Consider the following 20,486-nt stretch of genomic DNA (forward strand, 5'->3'; position numbering starts at 1 on the left):
TGACCTACTAGTTTCGTCTCTTATGTTCCCAGTGGTCAATTTTTCTGGTACCCTGAGGCCGTGTAAGCCAAGTTTGCCAAGACTACCCTGGACGAGACGATAAGATGGTGGTCAGCGGAATATCTAGGCGCTATCTAAACATCGGCATACCTGGATTTATACTTAGTAGTATGAATCCTCAACGAAGATCTGTCGCGGGTTATCGTGAATTCTTTGTTTTTTTCGGATCCTTTCAGTGATTTCTTGGTTTATCGTTCGTCGAAGGCGAATTGTTTGGACTGACTGGTTAATTGTTGAGTTTCCAGTCGGCTAACCATTGGTTGATCACGACACAGCTTAGTAAAGTCAGTCAAGAGAAGACGAATCGAAATCAAAGAGCCTGCAGAATACTGAATTGCAGTTATAACCACTACTCATTGGTTGCTCCAAATTAAGGCCGTAATGCCATCGATAGCTGACGTTGTGTCCGTTGGTATCTGAGCCTAAGCTGGAGGTTGCTCAGCAACAAACGGATCCGTAACAAAACAAACCAACGAATGACGGAGCTCGAACCATGGGTCAACCACCAACTAAGAGCGGTCTAAACAGCTGCAATGCAACACCCTTCAACACTTTCTGCTCCTCATGACAACCTTTTTTTTATTAAAAATTTTTTTACAGCAGTCAGATATCCCGTTCAGTTCAATTGTTTCTTTTCGTTAAGCGTTATAAATTCCTTTTCAGCAATTAGGAGTACATATCACAGAAGAGAACCTGCCGTCCAGGTGAAAGGGTTGGTTCTGAAACTCCCAATTCCTCTCATGCCTGCTGACGTTACTATCCCAGACATAAATCATATCCCATCATGGGGTTACTAACGAACCCTCTGCGACCACGCGAGCCAAAGCTCCCACTTTACCAAAAAGTCAACTCCCCAAACAAAGAACGATTTTCAGACGACGAATACTCCTCCGATGAGGACAGCGACTATGAAGATGAGCCATACTCACCCGAGAGCTCTTCAGCGGGCTCTTCAAGACATACATCAGGATCTGCAAACAGCGGACTCTTGATGCTCCCCAGTCACCAAAAGAAGCCCCTCCCCCTCAGAAGGAGAATTGCCAAAGTGTATCCCTACCGAATACCAAACAAGGTCACCCGCTACCTGTTCTGTACAGTGATCACCTTGATCATTGTTATGGTTCTGAGTCTGGTGCGCGCCAGCCAGGTCGAAAACTGGAAGGTTGCCAACGGCAAGGTTGACAACAGACCACCACCGCCACCACCTGCCTGGGAAAAGTTCCCTTTCCTGGAGAGATACTATGGCGGACTCAAGACCTTGGTTAACTTTGATGAGCTCAAACCCGAGTGGCCTCATGTCAAGAACGAACCTGAGATGTTAGGTGAAGGCAACGACTGGAACAAGCAAAACGAGATCAAGAGCGGCAAGGACAGCGACAAGGATAAGGACAGCGACGAGACCGACAAGGCCGCTACCGAAGAGATTGAAGCTGAGGCTCAAGGCACCAAAGCTCCCAAGAAAGAAACCAGAGATGAATCCAAGTCCAAGGACGACTCTACGGATACAAAGGAGGATAAGCCGAAAGACGATTCCCAAGCCACTAAGAGCAAGCACCCCAAGAGCAACGACTGGAGCGGCTACACCAACAAGACCAAGGAGACAGACATGAAGGAATGCTTCCTGGATGCTGACAGCACAGTTCGAGTCCCACAGCTGCGATACTACAACGGCCGCCCGCAAGGTTTCCCCGAGCACGCCATCGGATCTTATGAGACGTTGGACCTACCCGAGGATATTTGTTTCGATCGTTACGGCCGCTATGGTCCTTACGGATTCGGCTACTCTACACGCAATGGTGGCCTCAGCGTTGGCGAGCATGGCCAGAAGGAGGGCTCGGATTCTGTCTGGGAGAACACACCCCGTGTTGATTATCGGCAGATTGACTGGGCTGATGTTCAGCGACGCTGCTTCAAAGCCAATCACGCTCGCTTCAAAGAGTTGCCCGAGAAAATTCAGACTCCTCATGGATTCTTCGCTCATGAACCCAAGCCAAAGGTTCTACCTAGCTCTACCCTTAAACGCCGAAGCGTCGAAGAAGAGAAGCCCAAGACTGTAAAGGAGACTGCTACCTCCAAGGTCGAAACTGCCAAGACTGAGGCAGCCCAACCCCAGCAGACTGGCTCTGAGGAGGCCAAATCCAACGTCTCCGAGGTCGACGAACCAAAGACAGCCGAGTCCAAGGTAAACGCTTCAAAGGCTGCGGCGACCAAGGTTGCTGAGGTCTCCAAGTCTGAAACGCAAAAACCTAAAGAAACCAGTACCAAGGAGTCTCAACCTGAGCAGCCCCATTCCGATGACGATGATGAGTCTGAGAACGATGTGCCGGAAGTCCCCAAGACCGAGTCGCCCAAGGCATCTGGAGCCGGATTGTCACGAACAGCTGTCGTTGTGCGCTGCTGGGACGAGTACAACTGGCGCGAGGATGATATTGCCCACCTTCGATCTCTCATCACTGAGCTTGCCATCACCTCTGGCGGTCGTTATGATATCCATCTGCTGGTCCAGGTCAAGAATGAAGCCGCCCATCCTGTTTGGGCAGACGAAAGAATCTACCAAGAACGTATCGAAGAGTCCATTCCTGAAGAGTTCCGAGGACTTGTGACCCTGTGGTCAGAGACTCAGATGCTCGCTCTCTACCAGGGCATCTACGACCACTTCTCTCGTGGCCCTGATCTGCCTGTTCACGGTGTTTACCGCGGTCTTTCTATGGCAATGCAGTACTTCGCCCACAAGCACCCCGAGTACGACTACTTCTGGCAGTGGGAGATGGATGTGCGCTACACCGGTCACTACTACGATCTTTTTAGCAAGCTCGAGAACTGGTCTAAGGCTCAGCCCCGCAAGGGTCTTTGGGAGCGCAACTCCCGCTTCTATTTTCCAAGCATCCACGGCACCTGGGAGGATTTCTCGCAGATGTCTCGTGTTCAGAGTCAGATGGGTATTGTTGGTGCTGACAATGTGTGGAAGGGCGTTCCTGGTTTTGACGGCAAGACTCCTGACCAAGACACCAAGGGCCATCGTACTGTTTGGGGACCTCTTCGCCCCAAGGATGATGACGACTGGTTTGAGCCTGGCAACGATCCCGTTGCTCCCACGTCGTACGAGAAGGACCACTACCAGTGGGGTGTTGGCGAGGAAGCTGATTACATTGCTCTCAACCCCATGTTCAACCCTGAGGGTACAACCTGGGGACTAAAGGATGACATCACAGGCTTCAACCGATCAGAGGGCCTTCCTCCTCGTCGCGCCAACATCATCACCACTGCGCGCATGTCTCGTCGACTTTTGACAACCATGCACAAGATGACTGCCTTCAAGAAACAATTTGCTTTCCCTGAGATGTGGCCTGCTACCGTTGCTCTGCAGCACGGCTACAAGGCTGTTTCAGTCCCCCACCCCGTCTATGTTGACCGAACCTGGCCTCCAGCCTATATGGCTCAAATATTCAACAACGGTCGTGATGGCACAAGCGGTGGTTCTCGTACCAGTATCTTTGGCGACCGCGAGCACAATATGCATGGGCTCTCATGGTTTTACAACTCAGGCTTTGCGCCAAACATGTACCGCCGCTGGTTGGGCCTTCGAGTGAACAATGACGGCGGTGATGAGTTTGAGGGCACTGAGGATAAGAGCAAGAAGGGCAAGGGAGTCGGCAACATGCGTGGTGGTGAGGGCAGAATGTGTCTGCCTCCTATGTTGTTACACCCCGTCAAGGACGTGGAGTTGCCTGTTGAAGCCCCCGAAGCTGAAGCTGAAGAGGGCAAAGTTCTTCAGTCTGATCCTGGAGCCTAAACTTCCCTTTCTCCTTTCTGCATAGAGCTCTGTGAGTCATTGTACGGCGTTTTAGGTTTTGTTTTCTGGGTGTTTTCTAATGGGTTTACGTCCTGTCATGTATACGATGAAATATGTCAACGGGATGATAATGACCTTTCAAGCTGCCAGGCACTGTAGTATATGCGACTACCTTTTGGGTATCTGGATTTAGACTGGACAAAGTTGAATAATGAACATGCTCTTTCATGAACATATATCTGCAGTGGATGTTGGCGCGACGTGATTTTGGATATTGTCCAAACCGTAGTGACATTTGGCTCAACAACGTAAAATGTTTATACATATTTTCTACCATGACATTTGCGCAGATTTCCAACTGCTCTTTTGTGTGATCATTTCATGCATCCCGAAGCTCCCAGTTTGCGCCGATGTGTTGTTCGCAATTGCGACATGTAAACAAACAGCATTTCCTGGGCAATTCTCCATACTGCCCCCTTTCTCGTATCATCACATAACTTCCTTAGACCACACGCTTGACTTCGAAGAAGCGTCGCAGCCACCAGACCTGGAAGAGAGACTCGCCAATGACGACACCAATAACGAACATGTTCCACCACTTGACTCGGCTGTTTGTGCTCTCGGCGGTGTTTCGGTGGGTGCGCTCACGGATCACGATATACTCTTGCTCGTCCTTGACTTGGGCAAGGAGATCGGACAGTTTACGGACTAGAGTAAGATTTTCGTAAGTCTATTGAACAATTGCAAGCGACATAAGAGCATTTACCTTCACGGTCAAGGGGGTCGGAGGGCATCTCATGCTCGCTCACGTAGACAATTCCATGGACGTTGAAGGAGACCTCCTTGGTGTTGGCACCCCAAGCCTCGTTACCGAAGCAGTAAAGATATTTGCCGTCGTGCTTGGCTGTGAATGAGTAGTCACCGTTGGAGATACTCTTCTCGTTTGTCTCGTATTGTCCAGTGGGGTTGGTGATCTGTCCAAGTTAGTATCCTGATCACTACCCTGATTCTTTTCAGGACACATACCCAGAAGTCGATATCGAGGTTGCCTGCGCTACCGAATTCACGATCGCCAACCTGGAAGGTGACGGTCATGGTGTCATCCTTGTGGAGGGACTCGTGGAAGCATTCTCGACCGTGGGCGGGCAGGACGATGTTGTGAGCAGTGACGGCTGTGAAGACAGCAGCAGCCACGAGGGCCTTGGCCGCAGAGACGAAGTACATTATGGAGATGGAAGTCGAGGTCGGGTATCGATTGATCGCTATAGCTTCAAAAAAAAAAATGAACGTCGTGGTCGTTTCGCGATCCTACAGTGTTATCATGTCCCTGTAGGAGCTATACTGTCCACTAAAGTCAACCAAGGTATGGAGACGGATTCGAATCGTGACGAATTGACACCTTTCCACAGCTAATTGGAGGAACAGGGGCCCTATTGTTTGCTTGCTCGTGCGGCTCTCTTCCCGTCTGGGCAACCACGGTTTTACCGAGCTCAAGAGATCAGTCAAGTTGAGTTCCTACCAGCTTGCAGCTTCTATTCTTACCAAAATTCACAAGCCAATCCCGCAACTCCAAGCCCAAAAGGGGGAAAGTGGGTACCTAGGTATGTTCTGGCGTGGTGGGCCCCTGTGGCTTGAGCCAGGGCATGCTAGGGATTAAGGTACCTTGGATTGTCGTTTATCTGTCCTCGCGAATACCTCATAACTTAGTACCTACTAACCTAAGTACTAACCTACCTCAAAAAGGGATGAAGGAGCGGGACTTGATTGCGCGGCGCTTTGATTTCCGTTCTCTGGTAATTACAGATGGAATTCATGGCGAATCATGACTGCTACTTACTAGCATGCTCTGATGGCTCTTATTCATTTACTCTCTCGTTACTCACTAAAAACCTTCCTAAAACTGTATTCAATAAAGCGTCTTTATTCAGAGCCCTCTTATCATGTTCCCACATTTAAAGTGAATAAAGTACCCGAGATCAAAGAGGCCACTAACTGCACTGGCCATGTGGCGGTGCAATTGCGTTGTCTGCCCCTCAGCACTCCCTGTCCAACAATCCCCTGAAGCGTAATCGAAACAGGCCCTGGCTCCAGTGTTCCCCCCGCTGCAACTAACCAGTAAACAGTCCAGTAACACTGCTACTCACTCACCAGCCTCAGCCCCCCCAGCCCGAGACCAGGAAAAAATAGGACATTCCATGTCTCTCACCCCTCTCTCCCTAAAGTGACGGGATCCATTCTCACACCGACAAGTCAAACCACCCGACAGCGCCCACCCCCAATCTAATCCATCCATATTATCCATCCATCCATCGTCGCTCGTCGTTTTTTCTGCACCACCACTCCAAGGACCGCCCCACGATCCAGTAAGTTCAGCGTCTTTCTGTCTATTGCTTGAGTATCTTCAGATTCCGCTTCTTGTTGCTTGCCTATTCCCGATCCTCGTCTCGATGGCTTCAACGAGCTACCGTCCGTCTCACGCTGTCGCCGCCTGATGATCCAGATTCGCCGCCATGCTATTACCCCGTTGATCCGCCTCGTGACGGCCTAAACCACCATGTCGACATACAGCATGGCACAGCTTATCTCAATGGATTTGGCGGCAGCCTGGAGCGAGAACGCTTAAAAAGCTCAGAGCCTCAGGGACTTAACTTGGATGATGGTGACGGTGGAGAGGCGTTGATGGATGAGCTCTTGATCGCTACCTTGTTCATCAACTTATGTGTCCTTTCGCGACACTCCCATAAAGCCAACCAGCCTCCACCATCGCCAGTCATTCAGCCTCCTGTTCTGTTCCTCCCTTGGCTAGAAGTCTCCTGCATTCTGTCTTAGACTTTGTCTCTTCCCTCTCCAACTCAAAACTGTTTCCTTTATTTTTACTTTACCCCTCGCACGCAACAAAGTCCCTCGCCCCGTCTTCTTCTTTCAACATTTATCCCCCAGCATCGCTGACCTTGCGCCTTCGCCTCTAGAACTCTTTACTCTATCCCTACAAACACAGGCTTCGACGCCGTAAACCGCAAACATGGGTCTCGCCTTTTCGAAGCTTTTCGACAGACTGTGGGGGAAGAAGGAGATGCGAATTCTGATGGTTGGTCTTGATGCCGCCGGTAAAACCACCATCCTTTACAAGCTCAAGCTTGGTGAGATCGTCACCACCATTCCCACCATCGGTATGATACGACCTGAATCCTTCAAACTAGACACTATTGCTAACATTTTCTTAACTAGGCTTCAACGTCGAGACCGTCGAGTACAAGAACATTCAATTCACCGTGTGGGATGTCGGTGGTCAGGACAAGATCCGTCCTCTGTGGAGGCACTACTTCCAAAACACTCAGGGTATCATCTTCGTCGTCGACTCCAACGATCGCGACCGTATTGTTGAGGCCCGAGAGGAGCTCCAGCGCATGCTCAACGAGGACGAGCTCCGCGATGCCATTCTCCTTGTCTTTGCCAACAAGCAAGATTTGCCCGTACGTCACGACCCCGCCTTGACACTTCGCCTAACAACATTCCCCTCAACATGTCATTTAACCGCGGTATCATGATGCTAACATTATTCCTCAACTAGAACGCCATGAACGCCGCCGAGATCACAGACAAGCTTGGCCTCCACAGCCTGCGACAACGCGCCTGGGTAAGTAACGAACCATCGATATCTGGGTTCCAGAAATCTACATATTCATCCGTTTGGTCACATGCTAATCTCTCACCTTTTCTTCCAACAGTACATCCAGTCCACTTGTGCTACCTCAGGTGACGGTCTCTATGAGGGTCTCGAGTGGCTCGCCAACACCCTCCGAAAGGCGGGTCACCAGTAGAAAGATTGACGAGAAGCATCTCTTGAAGAAACCCGCCTTTTCCTCTTGCTCTGCCACATCCTCTCAAATGGCTCTTTGTGTCGACTCGAGGTTTCGGTTGTAATTTGCAAAGTTATCGGTCAACCAATCGAAAATGAATCCTTGAACCAAAGTCGCATCTATTCACGTTTTCTATTAAAGCAACCTGTTTCTACGCTTCCTCCGTCTCTCAATGGTGCTTCACTGTGAGCCTCACGGTTAACGTTTGTTTGCCATCTGTAAGCGCCAGCTTGCCCCTCCCGAGGACCACAGAACGTGCTTTCTTTTTTTTCTTCTTGGAGGAAAAGTCGGGTGATGATGGGCGTCTTATAGGGAACCCCGGGGTATTTGTACAGTCGTCAAATCGGGTGTCGTTTGTTCTTTGAAAAACATGCATTCTTTGCAGATTTTACACGAATACTCTCGCAAACCGTGGCGCACTGGTACATCTATCATTTGCTGTTTTTTTTCCATTTCCTTTCCATATCGCTTCAGGGAACATGACCATGATGATCAACTCGAGTAACGAGGAGTAGAAACGAGGCATGAATTCGGGGCCACTACGAGATTGGGTCGTTGTAGAGATTCTATCTGTTTTATTCCATCCTTATATCTATATCGTAGCCCAGCTTGTGATAATTTAGTGACATTTGTGTAATGTTGAGTTCAGGGGTTAGTTTTTGTCTTGAATTTCGGGTCTTGTGCTTGCACTTGTGCAAGTCGATGCTGGCACCATAAATTATGTTGTGACATTAGCTATATATGATATCCTCTCCCAAGAACACTAGAAGACTATATGAGGGATAGTGTTGGTGAGTCGGATTATGCCGTGTTAGCAGACTCTTGTATTATTATCCTTGCACAACTCATTGACATCAACTTCCTTATTACGTTCCTTGGATATTGACTGTTAAGAATTACCCATGGAGGTACGACTTGTAAAGTAGCAAGCAACATCTCAGCTGGTCTTAATCAACATACCCACATATCACAACCGACTCGTTTCCATCGCAAGGGTAACAGGTGCTACCATTCATAGCTCGTGCTCTCGATTACTCTCATTGAGAAGCTACTTGCAAAGTAGAACTATCCTTTAGAGTTTTGGCAAAGTCTTGAATGGCAAATCTTTTATCTAACATGAAAATAATAAGCATATCCTATTTAGGTTTAAAAGCTGAGTGGGTATTTATTAAATCAAGGTTATGGACATTCTATGGTGATACTGTTTATACAAGGGATTTTACAATAATTAGACATGAAACATATAAACTCATTAGAACGAACCCGAATAATTCTTGGTTGGGGCAGTCTAGTCCTCCTTGGACTTGACAGCAATGTCCAAGCCTTCCTTATCCTCGCGAACCTTGATCTCGGCCGTCTCTCCCATCTTCAGCTGGCCCTTGATGATCTTGTCTGCAAGTCCGTTGCCGATCTCGTTGGTGATGAGTCTGTTCAAGGGACGGGCACCGAATTTGGGATCGTAACCACGTTCCGCAAGCCAGTCTCTAACGTCGCCGGGGACATCGAGCACGATGCGGCGGTCGTCGAGGCGCTGTTGAAGTTCCTTGAGGCGTATATCGACAATATCACGAAGAGCGCTCCGGGCGAGGCGCTTAAAGACAATGAAGGAGTCGATTCGGTTGAGGAATTCAGGTGGGTAAGCTGAGGCGACAACATCCATGACGGCCTTACGGACGGATGGATCAATCTCGCCGTCGGCTGTTTCGCTGTAAGGGTGGAGATGGTTCTGACCAACAAGGATGTCGGCACCCAAGTTGGATGTCAGAACAATGATGGTGTTTTTGAAGTCGACCTTGTGGCCTTGGGCATCTGTAAGGTAGCCCTCGTCAAGGACTTGAAGGAGTAGAGCAGAGATGTCGCGATGTGCCTTCTCGAACTCATCAAAGAGGAGGACGGCATAAGGCTTGCGGCGGACAGCCTCAGTCAGTTGGCCAGCGTCTTCGTAGCCAACGTAACCAGAGGGTGCGCCAATGAGTCGAGAGATGGTATGCTTCTCCTGGAATTCGGACATGTCGAAGCGAACGACTGCAGACTCTGTGGAAAATAAGAACCCTGCGAGCTTCTTACAAAGCTCAGTTTTACCCACGCCGGTAGGACCAAGGAAGAAGAAGGAAGCCAACGGCTTGTTCTCGCCGCTCAAACCAGCTCGCTGGAGACGAACTGCATCTGACACAGCCTTGATGGCTTCATCTTGTCCCTTGACTGCCTGGCTGAGTGAGTCCTCCATGTGGACTAGCTTCTCGATGTGGCCTGAAGTGAGCTTCGACACGGGGATGCCGGTGATACGGGAGACGACATTGGCGATATCGTCTGGGCTGACCGAATCGTGGATAAGAGTCTCGCTGGAGGTTGACTCTTTGGCCTCTCCCTCCTTGGGCAACTTCTGCTCAAGGTCGGGGATCACACCAAATCTGAGTTCAGAGGCACGTCCAAAGTTTCCTTCTCGCTGGGCCTGCTCAAGCTCAAATTTGGCCTTGTCGAGATTCTCTTGGACCTTCTTAACCGATTCAATCTCAGCACGCTCCTTCTCCCAGCGCGCGTTAAGCCCAGAAATTTCCTCGTTCAATTTCTTGAGGTCATTTTCGAGCTTCTCTCGGCGCTCCTTGCTTGCCACATCAGACTCCTTTCTCAAACTCTCGAGCTCAATCTGAATCGTCATGATCTTGTGGTCAAGGCGCATGATGTCTTCGGGCTTGGACTCGTGCTGCAGCTTGAGATGACTGGCTGCCTCGTCCATGAGGTCAATGGCTTTGTCTGGTAAGAACCGATCGGTGATGTAACGGTTGGATAGAGTTGCGGCAGCTACCAGTGCACCGTCTGTAATACGGACACCATGATGGACCTCATATTTATCTTTGATTCCTCGAAGAATACTTATCGTATCCTCCACGGATGGTTCGCTGACAATGATAGGTTGGAACCGTCGTGCCAGGGCAACATCCTTTTCAATCTGGCGATACTCGTTGAGGGTTGTTGCACCACAGCACTGAAGTTCACCACGAGCTAAAGCAGGCTTCAAGAGGTTCGAGGCATCGATGGAACCTTCAGCCTTTCCGAGGCCAAGGAGGGTGTGTAACTCATCAATGAATAGAATAACTTCTCCCTCGGCCTGCTCCACCTCTGTCAAGACCTTCTTCAGTCTCTCTTCGAAATCTCCTCTGAACTTGGCACCGGCGATTAGGGAGCCGAGATCAAGGCTGATGACCCTCTTGTTCTTGACACTTTCGGGGACGTCGCCACGAACAATACGAAGGGCAAGGCCCTCAAGAATTGCTGTCTTTCCAGTTCCTGCATTACCGATGAGAACTGGGTTATTCTTGGTACGTCTCGACAGGATTTGGATCGTTCGCTGAATCTCGGCATCTCTGCCAATAACTGGATCCAGCTTGCCGTCTTTGGCTCGAGCAGTCAGGTCAACACCAAATTGTTCCAGGGCGGGTTTCTCCTCATCACCACCCATATTCATGCGGTGAGTACCGCCTGGAGGATGAGGTCGGCCATTGGCATATGTCCTGACTGCAATGCTTGGTATTAAGCGAAGGGATGTTGGTCTTAAAGGTTGTGTTGCGAGTACTCGTGTAAGTGGCCGGACTGATCGAGCCCGGGCACTAGCAGCCATGCGCTGCGTTGATGTGATTAGTTGTCTTCGCGCCTGCATATTCTGTGTATAGCAAGGCAATAAACTTGAAAGAGGTCAATTGAGAAGGAGAAAAGAGAAGCAAAATCAAAGATTTTATCAACAGGCGGAAGACCTCCAATTATCTACACGTTCGAGACCCAGGCTACACGCTTCATGACGCCTGGGGCATTTTCTCGTAGCTTCCAGGTCCGTCATCGGGAACATGAGACTAAGAGCTGATACAGGACGCTAGTCCGGATTCAACGGAGTATTACATATTTGATGGGGGGGCTTCTCAAAGTCTAATCGGGAGTATTACATATTTTTGATGGGGGGGCTTCGCAAAGTCTAATCGATGCAATGAGACGGTATGTCACGAAACATAGGGCTCTAAGAGCAACCTTATCCTCACACAATACATAAGCAATACCTGCCAAGCAGCCCACTTATTCTTCCTTTAACACAAAGACAAGATAAATCTTCGATCCATTAACCTTGAACACAAAAAGACCAAGCCTTGTTAGTCAACCCTGACGGCGGCGACGACACCAACCCTGGCGGCAGCGGCGACACCAACCCTGAAGGCGGCGACGACACCTACCCTGACAGCGACGGCGACACCACCATGGGGCGTCCTGTTCCCCGTGTTCGCTTGCCCCCGCCGGGGAGGATGCTTCCTCCCAAAGATTAATTTTTTTTAAAAAAAAAATTTAAAAAAATTCTACGACGATATGATCATATTGGCATGAGCATTAGGCTTGTGCCTGGGGGCACAAAATGCCCAAAATATTTTATTCTACTCTATGTTTTCCCTCGGTGATTTCTTGCTTTAAAACATTTGTCCATTATGTGAAAGTGAATGCACAGTTCAATTAGAATTTGAAATTTCAGGTAGGTTTGCTAGGTTTTTCCTTCCGTTTTAGTTTCTGTAGGCGGTGTGAAATTCTGCCATTAATCGGACCAGGTGTCGGGCCTGTTGGTCAGCCATCAGGGAGTTGATCATGTGTTGGTAGATTGTAGATTAGCTCAAGCTTGCGCAAGCACATCACAACGCAGTTATCAGAACATCATATACACCGAACACAATGTCTGCATCTTCGGGATCTGGAAACTGGACTAGTCTAATGCAACAAGCTCGAAATCTAGAAAAACAGGTACATTGAACGGCATCATGCGCCGAAACACAAGCTGACGTTGCCTTTACTTAGACGGAGAACTTGTTCCATACGTATTCGCGGTTCGCAGCAGCTCCTAATATCCCACCCAAACCCACAGAAAAAGAACGCGAGACAGAGACGAAGTTAGAGGAGTTATTAGAAAAGGTTCACACTGATACTCTGCGCTCACATGCTCTTTGCTAACTCCCTCGAGCGCGAGGATGTCATTAGCAAACTCGTCCGACTGCTCGATTCTGAGGCCGCCCTCACCTCCTCCGCCATTAAACAGAAAAACCTCAACACTTTCCAGAGGAAGCTCGCTGATCACAAGAAAAATCTAATCCACCTACGCTCAAATCTACAAGAGGCTCGTAATCGCGCGAACCTTTTGTCCAACGTCCAGTCGGATATCGACCAATACCGTCAGAACAACCCCGAAGCTGCCGAGGCCGATTACATGTTGCAGGAGCGGAACCGCATCGACAACAGTAACAGCATGGCCGATAACGTGCTTAGCCAGGCGTATGCTGTTAATGACAGCTTCAACCTGCAGCGCGAAACATTGGCAAGCATCAACAGGAGGATCACACACGCAGCAAGCCAAGTGCCCGGGATCAACACGCTGATCGGAAGGATATCGGCTAAGAAGAGGAGGGATGGCATTATCATGGGCAGCTTCGTTGCGTTTTGTTTCATCGTCTTTTTCCTCTTTTCGTGAAACTGGGCGGGACTTGGTTTCTTCGCATAATGTTTTAGGTGTTATGGGGTATCAGCGTCTTTGATATTGTACAATACCTAGGTAGGCCATGGTGGGGTCATGATGTCTAGCATGTCTAAAGTTACAATCGTCTCTCCTCTACTGGAGAACGTCTAATTACAAGAGTTTTGGCACCTCAAGATGCTGTTTACCTGGGTGTTGCTCCTTTGCTGTGGCTGGTAAGGTAGCTTCATGATCCATCTCGTCCACTAAACGTGAGAGACCCTTGGCAAGGCCCTCTGTCTCAACTGGATGGGCTGTTCCACTGCCCGCCCACCGAACGCGGCAGTACTTGTCGATAAGGAAGACGTATCCGACCTTACTGTTGAGCAGGCCAATGGATTCCCGAATGTCGTCGGTGACACCACGTCGTACCAGGAAGTACTTGTCCCAGTCCTTTTCGGGGAACTGCTTCCGTAGCGATCCCATGAAGAACCGAATCAACCAGGCCTTTCCAGCATTATCCTCGTAATTGATATTGACAAGCTGTGTGGTGTCGTTGTTTTGTGCCAACACTTGATGCAGCGCTGGGTTTTCCTCTTTGGAAGTAAAAGTCGCAACCTGCTGCTCAGCCCAGCGACTACTGAAGAAATTGATAACTGTGGCCTTGCCGCTGAAGAGTGGTGTCGTATCACGTGGGTTCCTGTCCGTCTTTAAGAGGGTTTCGCCGTAGAAGTTGGGAAAGAATAGAGAGAGCTCCGCCTTGAACAAGCGTGGAGGTGCGATAAAGGATTTACCCTCATGGTATTGAAGGTTACCCCAGTCTCGAAAATATGGGCGTGATATCTTTGCCGTTCTGTCAACGTGCGTTGTTAGTATATGCGATGTATATATGCGATAGTCTATTCTTACAGCTCCTTTCGCCGTTGTAAGTGCTTATCGTAGTTGACAAAGTCCTCACGACGCTGCTTCAGTGAGCGACTATCAATGCCTGTGTTCTCTCCAGCCTTGGGCGGTAGAGGCATGCCAATCGGCCGAGGAAGAGGCTTAGGCACGAAGTGACCCTGCTGTCGCTTTCCATAGCTTCGGGGAGCTTCGATTGGCTTGGCAACGTTTGCTTGAGGATCTAAGGATGCGCCAGCACCTGGTTTTTCGGTCCTCGCTGGCCGAAGAGCGGAGGTGGTGAAGGATCGTCGAGATTCGCAAAATAAACATGTTAGAGGTCGACGGGCGAGGCCGGAGAGGGATAGGTCGAGTCGTCGTGACGCCATCATGGTTGGTTGGCGGGGGTGAGAGACACTTTAAAGCAGCTCTTCTCTCAAGGTCAGACCAGACGTTGGAAAATTATTGACTCCAAAAAAAAAAAGTCCGGGCCAGGTCCCCACGTTCACAACGGGATCAGTGGAGCACAGGGCAATTGCCTTTATCGGCAATGTGGATTTTCGGGGTTCGCGACAGAACCGAGAACGCGGTCAGATCGGGCTTAGTATCTGCCAGTGCCGTCATTCCCCCGGATTGGCGGTTATCCACGGACGGGGCCGATGGAAGCCAGGCTTTCGGCTTAAACAATGCCATGGTATTTACCATCTCCTCTTTCTTATGAGGATGACTTGGTGCTGATATTTGTTATTTTCTTTGATTGTTACTCCCAATTCTTCAGGTTCAATTGCTAGTTACAGAACCATGTTTCTACAGCGAGGATCCCGTGTGTTACAGAAGCAATGGCACGTTGCCCGAGCCATGGGCAATATGGCAATGGGCCCTCGTGCTTCATTGAATGCCTCTTCTCCCAGATGGTTCAGTGAGTCTAGAAGGTTAATGGCTGTAAAGCCTGTTGTTCTAGCCGATATTGGTGAAGGTGAGTCTTCCTAGTCAGATCGTCCGAGAACCCGACTAACACAAGAATAGGTATCGTCGAATGCGAAGTCATTCAATGGTTTGTCGAACCCGGCGCTCGTGTCGAGGAATTCTCCCCGCTCTGCGAAGTCCAAAGCGATAAAGCGTCAGTGGAAATCACAAGCCGCTTCTCCGGCGTGGTCAAGAAGCTACACTACGAAGCAGGCGAGATGGCCAAGGTCGGCAAGCCCTTTGTCGACATTGATATTGAGGGCGAGGCCAAGGCCGAAGACGTCGAAGCGATAATTGACCAGCCAGGTGATAAGGCGGATGTTCCTCCCCCTCCACCATCACCGCCTACGGAGTCCAAGGCCGAACAAACACAGCAACAAACTCCCCAAGAAGCGCCGGTCGAGACGCCAGCGAAGGAAAAGGGCAAATGTGCAAGCATCGCCACTCCCGCTGTGCGACATCTTTCCAAGGAGCTCAAAATCGATATCTCCGATGTTACAGGAACAGGAAGAGATGGAAGAGTCATGAAAGAGGATATTTACAAATTTGTCAAGGAGAGAGACACCAAGGACAGCGCCCAGCAAATAGCATCAGCCCCTACACCTTCACAGCCCCAAAATACGTCGGTGCAGACGGAAACGGTCACACCTCTATCCAACCCACAGCTCCAAATGTTCAAGACCATGACACGGTCATTAACCATTCCTCATTTCCTCTACGCGGACGAGGTCGACTTTTCAAGTATCGTGGAGCTTCGACAACGTCTGAACCGTGTTCTTGCCAAGGGTTCTTCTGCCGAGGGGCAACCAAGCAAGCTATCATACCTCCCTTTTATCATCAAAGCTGTATCGCTGGCGCTGAACAAATACCCAATGCTCAACGCCCGAGTCGACGTTGATCCCAAGACCAGCAAGCCCTGCCTGGTCCATCGATCGCAACACAACATCGGTATCGCCATGGATACAGCAGGCGGTCTCGTAGTGCCTGTGATCAAGAACGTTGCATCTCTCAACATCTTGACCATCGCAGCAGAGCTTTCAAGACTTCAGGCATTGGCCAGTCAGGGCAAACTCAAACCAGCGGATTTCCAAGGCGGCACCATCACTGTGTCCAATATCGGAAATGTCGGCGGTACATATGTTAGTCCCGTCATTGTGGAGCGTGAAGTGGCCATCCTGGGCATCGGACGTATGCGAACAGTGCCTGCGTTTGACGAGAACGACAACGTGGTCAAGAAACAGATTACCAACTTTAGCTGGAGTGCTGACCATCGAGTTATCGACGGTGCTACTATGGCGCGAGCTGCTGAAGTTGTGAGACAGATAGTGGAGGAGCCGGATCTTATGATAATGCATCTTAAATAGTTGAAAACATGTCAAAGTACATAATTTAGATATAAAATCTACAAGTCATGATTAAGTATGGGAAGACGTCTATACGCGGAAAGAGAATATGCTGTGTCATCTTGTTGCAGGATTGGTTTCTTCAAGTGATACTCACACGTACGGAGGCCTCGCCACCATTGTGAGTGTAAAGGAGGGTTGAAAATTAACCATATGCAGGAATTTTCTTTTCCAAACTGGATGGGCGGTTGTACAATATACTTCGATGCATGCATATCTAACCTCGTGATGAGCTCTATATCACAAGTGCCGGAAGGGTATTACCGTGCAGGATGACAACACACCAACTCGGAACTTCCAATTGAAATGCCTGTCTGCTGAACTATTCGGGCGATGCATCATTTGTACGCTTGTCGAGTCATTTTTCATGGGTGGAAGAGCTGAGCCGTAGTCAGGCTGGCTAGGTTGTCATGATGCATGAGCTGGACATTAAGTACATCGGATAATATCCAACCCAGTAAGTAATGTCCGATTCCGGCAGCAAGGATGAAAGGATATCTCTAGTACATGTGGAAGTGGCAGATTCTTCGGTATATAATACCGTGAAACAGAAAGTGAATAACAAGAAAACTCTTGAAACATTTGTATTTGTACCATCATTTGAAGCAGATGGCAAGTATTCTATAACAAAAGCTGAAAGTCGTGACATAGTAAAAATAAGCCTCAATTCTGACCGCTTATCTCTATCCAAGTTCCTTTCCCTATTTGTACTGTATGTAACCAAAGATCAAAAATTCCAAGGATGAGGAGGGAATACCTTGCCGCCATCCCTTTTAGCCTATCTGTATCAGTAGCCTCACCTCACCCCCGCGCTCTCCGGACCCAGCGACTGCAACTCTGACATTTGCGGGGGGAGGGGCAAACGATGGGGCATGACCCAAGACCAAGCTTGCCCAAGACAACTGGTTTGAGTTGCTTATCCTTGTCCCTCCCCGACCTTGTCTCTGTCGCGCTGCGCCGGGGAGCTGTCCGAAGATGAGTACCAAAGCAAATGACAAGATTTTTAACGCCGTGTAAAGATAGAGGTATGAGCAAATATTAAACTCCTAAATCCATAATGCAAATAGCCATATAACGCTGTGACTCCCTGCTCAATGATAATTTTCGCATAAGGTTGGATGGTGGGCGGACGTGCTGTGTGTGGTGTTGTGTGGTAGGTCGATGAGTATTGGTCGAGGTGGTGTATATCAAAATGATATAATGCGCAGTTTCCTTTCATAGCTTGTCTTGAGATTTGGCCATGGTTTCCAAGACATTGCTCAAGGCTTCTTGCTCGACTTCCTCAATAGGTCGGCTAACGTCGATGGTGATAACGTCCTTTTCGTCGGCCAAGGGGCGCTCCAGAATATCGAATTGGCTGTGTACCATGTTGGCGCCCATGTAGTGGTTTTGTCGTTGAGTGACACGAGCGAGAAGAAGCTCTTCGGGAGCGTCGAGAAAGACAAAGTGGATTTGGATGCGGCGATCGTAGTATCCAGCGACACGGATGACGTCGCGGTACTTGCGTTTGAGTGCCGAGCAGGTGAGGACGACACCACATGACCCAGCGTTTAAGCGGTTGATAGACTCTTCTCGCAGGGCAGTGAGCCAGTCCCATCGATCCTCGTCAGTGAGAGGGATTCCATTTGCCATCTTTTCAATATTGGCGGGAGGGTGGAACTAGTAGGGAGGAGAGTGTGTTAGTAGTGATGTGCGACACTGGTGAGAAATTTGTACATACAGCATCACCCTCGACGTAGGGCATACCCAATGATTTGGCCAAATACTCGGCGACAGTCGTCTTTCCACAACCAGCAGGGCCTGTAACCAGCCAGATGTGTTGCTGTCCTTGGGTCTTGTGGCCGTTAATAGTGGCCGAGTTAAGAGATGGAGTTGCTGCCGTCATTGGTGACGAAGTTGTGGGTGACAAGGCAATGGATACTGGTTTTGTAGGAGCCTTGATGGGCATTGTTGACGTGGAATTGTAAGTGAGCATTTTCAAACAGTTTTTTTGTAATAAATCTATATCGACTTTTTGGCTTGAGTTGAGAAGAGTTATGAGTGGCAGATGTCGAGGGTTGGGTTGGTCCGTATGAGTGGACGGATAGACGAATGGATAGCTCCAGAATACACCTTTGATCCAATACTGAGTCCAGTGGTAGTAGTGATAAAGGCAGGCAGCTAACGGTCAAATGACGTAGTAACCAGTGTATGAATAAGGAGCAAGATGAATGTAATGTCCGTTAACTGTTACGAGTAAAAGTAGAACAAGGTGGGAAAAGAGCCAAAATTCAGTGAAGCAAGCAAGCAAGCGGGATTGACAAAAAACCACGGGGGCCCCAGGACAGAGGGGGATCTATATAAGCCTTGGAGTTACAGAGCACAACCTAGTTAAGTCATGGATGGCTGATGTATGGATGTTCAAATTCAGGCTCAAGGAGAACCGGGGAGAAGGCCGTGACCGTGACAGTGGAGGACAGGCACGAAACTTTGGAAAGCCTCCACTGTCGGTTCTTGTTCCATAGGGTGGCGTGGGGGCATTGGGTGTAGTGAAATGGGCCCGGGGGGTGACTGTCACCCGCTGGCCTACTCTATAAGTATACTTGAGGGACAAGGGGTGCCGAGACTGGGTTTTGAGGATGTTTTATTGGTTGGGGCGAAAAAGTAACCCCTTGACTTGGTTTAATGCCCGAACATTTTTCTTCCTTGGAGGGATACCTGCAGTTGCCCATATCCGTTCCTACCTATTCCATACCTAGATACTAACTTTGTATTACTCTCTATACTACACACTACAACTACATTGACTCTACGGATAATACGAAAGCATGGTAGTGGATTAATTCTTGTGGAGCGGATTCACTGTCAGGGGAAAAGACAAGAGATTGGTGAGGAGTAGGCCCATGACGCTTGTTGTGGGACACGATGATGGATGGTGTCTAGAAAGTCTGAACCCCAAATTCCATCTTACACTCATCCCAGCCCCAGTCCCTAGTCCAGTGCCTGTCCCTGTCACTCTCCCGTTCGTACCTGTGAAATGGTGAGGTCACGAGGCTCCCTCTCCTCGCACGTCCTCGACATGGAATATTCTGATCATCGTAACAATGCACGTCACACTTGGAAATTATGCCCTGGGGCGGATCTACAGTATCATGTTCTTATTAGAGAACCCCATCCTTACGCGGAGTTTCCGCTGAGACTTGATGGAATATCTAGCCGTCGAGCCATACAGCAGTATTCTCACCAGTATCAATTCAGTACTATCTGTAATTCTCTCAAAGAGGAACTCAACTTATCTTGGATAATTAATTTCAAGTCGGTAAAAGTCTACATACATCTACAAAACCTGGTCAGCACTTATCCGGTCTGACTGATCTGGGTATACAGCTAAAGACTACTTACCTGCGCTCAAATCCGAGATCTTATCTTAAGAGTTTGACGAATCGGACCAAAGATAACGTTCAACTGCTTAATGATTGATAATGCAGATCCTCCAACTATACCTACGATGGTCAGACTATACCGTACAGGTGGGAAGTCGTCCTACAATGATACTCAAACATTGTGATCCATGTACGACAGATACGGCTTTTCTTCTTCGAATATTCCAATATGGGTCTATTCTAATTATACTATCCGCTATGGCCAGCACAGTTGTTAGTACACTGATACTTTCTCTAATCAACATCTCGTCAATCCTCGTCTCGCTTTGTAAAGGGGGCCCCAGTTGAATGTTCCTGCAATTGTTGCAGACAGGAACTTGGACCAACAGAGAGTAAAGCCGAGCGAATGTCGCTTGTTACCAGCTCCCAGCACTTGAACTTCACCAGCAATATGGATATTTGATTCCTCTATATTCTAGCCAGGTACAATATTGCAAGCCCGATCTGGAATTGCAAAAGTCGGGTCTAGGCCTAGTCAAGGCACAACACAGCGGGAGAAAGCCACCAGGAGATAAGTGCAGTGTTAGTGTAGAGAGGGAGTGTGGAGTACATAGAGGTGTGGGGGCAGAGAGGTCAGGTGGACTTGGACTTTTAAGCACAGAGCACCAACAGAAAATTCAACTCAGG

The 20,486-nt window shown here is 49.0% G+C and overlaps 8 protein-coding genes across 8 annotated transcripts; 4 read left to right on the forward strand and 4 right to left on the reverse strand.

The window, feature by feature from the left end:
* Positions 1-844: 844 nt before the first annotated feature.
* FSST1_003865 (DUF3405 domain-containing protein) lies at positions 845-3,853 on the forward strand (the record flags this gene model as incomplete). Its single annotated transcript, XM_083229984.1, has 1 exon — positions 845-3,853. The coding sequence occupies one exon, from the start codon at positions 845-847 to the stop codon at positions 3,851-3,853; it is 3,009 nt and encodes a 1,002-aa protein (XP_083087295.1).
* Positions 3,854-4,355: 502 nt separating this feature from the next.
* Positions 4,356-5,077, reverse strand: FSST1_003866 (emp24/gp25L/p24 family/GOLD-domain-containing protein; the record flags this gene model as incomplete). Its single annotated transcript, XM_083229985.1, has 3 exons — positions 4,356-4,561; positions 4,620-4,827; positions 4,880-5,077. 3 exons carry the CDS (start codon positions 5,075-5,077, stop codon positions 4,356-4,358), a joined length of 612 nt encoding a protein of 203 aa, XP_083087296.1.
* Positions 5,078-6,875: 1,798 nt separating this feature from the next.
* On the forward strand, positions 6,876-7,674 carry FSST1_003867 (ADP-ribosylation factor family-domain-containing protein; the record flags this gene model as incomplete). Its single annotated transcript, XM_083229986.1, has 4 exons — positions 6,876-7,023; positions 7,082-7,326; positions 7,425-7,490; positions 7,582-7,674. The coding sequence occupies 4 exons, from the start codon at positions 6,876-6,878 to the stop codon at positions 7,672-7,674; spliced, it is 552 nt and encodes a 183-aa protein (XP_083087297.1).
* Positions 7,675-9,001: 1,327 nt separating this feature from the next.
* Positions 9,002-11,371, reverse strand: FSST1_003868 (chaperone ATPase HSP78; the record flags this gene model as incomplete). The annotated part of the gene is made up of 1 exon (XM_083229987.1): positions 9,002-11,371. One exon carries the CDS (start codon positions 11,369-11,371, stop codon positions 9,002-9,004), a length of 2,370 nt encoding a protein of 789 aa, XP_083087298.1.
* A 1,046-nt stretch (positions 11,372-12,417) lies between these two features.
* FSST1_003869 (vesicle transport V-SNARE protein) lies at positions 12,418-13,207 on the forward strand (the record flags this gene model as incomplete). Its single annotated transcript, XM_083229988.1, has 3 exons — positions 12,418-12,486; positions 12,541-12,654; positions 12,704-13,207. 3 exons carry the CDS (start codon positions 12,418-12,420, stop codon positions 13,205-13,207), a joined length of 687 nt encoding a protein of 228 aa, XP_083087299.1.
* Positions 13,208-13,363: 156 nt separating this feature from the next.
* On the reverse strand, positions 13,364-14,460 carry FSST1_003870 (ATP10 protein-domain-containing protein; the record flags this gene model as incomplete). Its single annotated transcript, XM_083229989.1, has 2 exons — positions 13,364-14,042; positions 14,099-14,460. 2 exons carry the CDS (start codon positions 14,458-14,460, stop codon positions 13,364-13,366), a joined length of 1,041 nt encoding a protein of 346 aa, XP_083087300.1.
* Positions 14,461-14,869: 409 nt separating this feature from the next.
* Positions 14,870-16,398, forward strand: FSST1_003871 (2-oxoacid dehydrogenases acyltransferase-domain-containing protein; the record flags this gene model as incomplete). The annotated part of the gene is made up of 2 exons (XM_083229991.1): positions 14,870-15,044; positions 15,095-16,398. The coding sequence occupies 2 exons, from the start codon at positions 14,870-14,872 to the stop codon at positions 16,396-16,398; spliced, it is 1,479 nt and encodes a 492-aa protein (XP_083087301.1).
* Positions 16,399-17,652: 1,254 nt separating this feature from the next.
* FSST1_003872 (gluconokinase) lies at positions 17,653-18,385 on the reverse strand (the record flags this gene model as incomplete). Its single annotated transcript, XM_083229992.1, has 2 exons — positions 17,653-18,096; positions 18,158-18,385. 2 exons carry the CDS (start codon positions 18,383-18,385, stop codon positions 17,653-17,655), a joined length of 672 nt encoding a protein of 223 aa, XP_083087302.1.
* Between the last annotated feature and the right edge of the window lie 2,101 nt (positions 18,386-20,486).

This window comes from Fusarium sambucinum, chromosome I (genome assembly GCF_050947815.1).
Source record: "Fusarium sambucinum isolate potato_lamoka chromosome I, whole genome shotgun sequence".
NCBI lineage: Eukaryota > Fungi > Ascomycota > Sordariomycetes > Hypocreales > Nectriaceae > Fusarium > Fusarium sambucinum.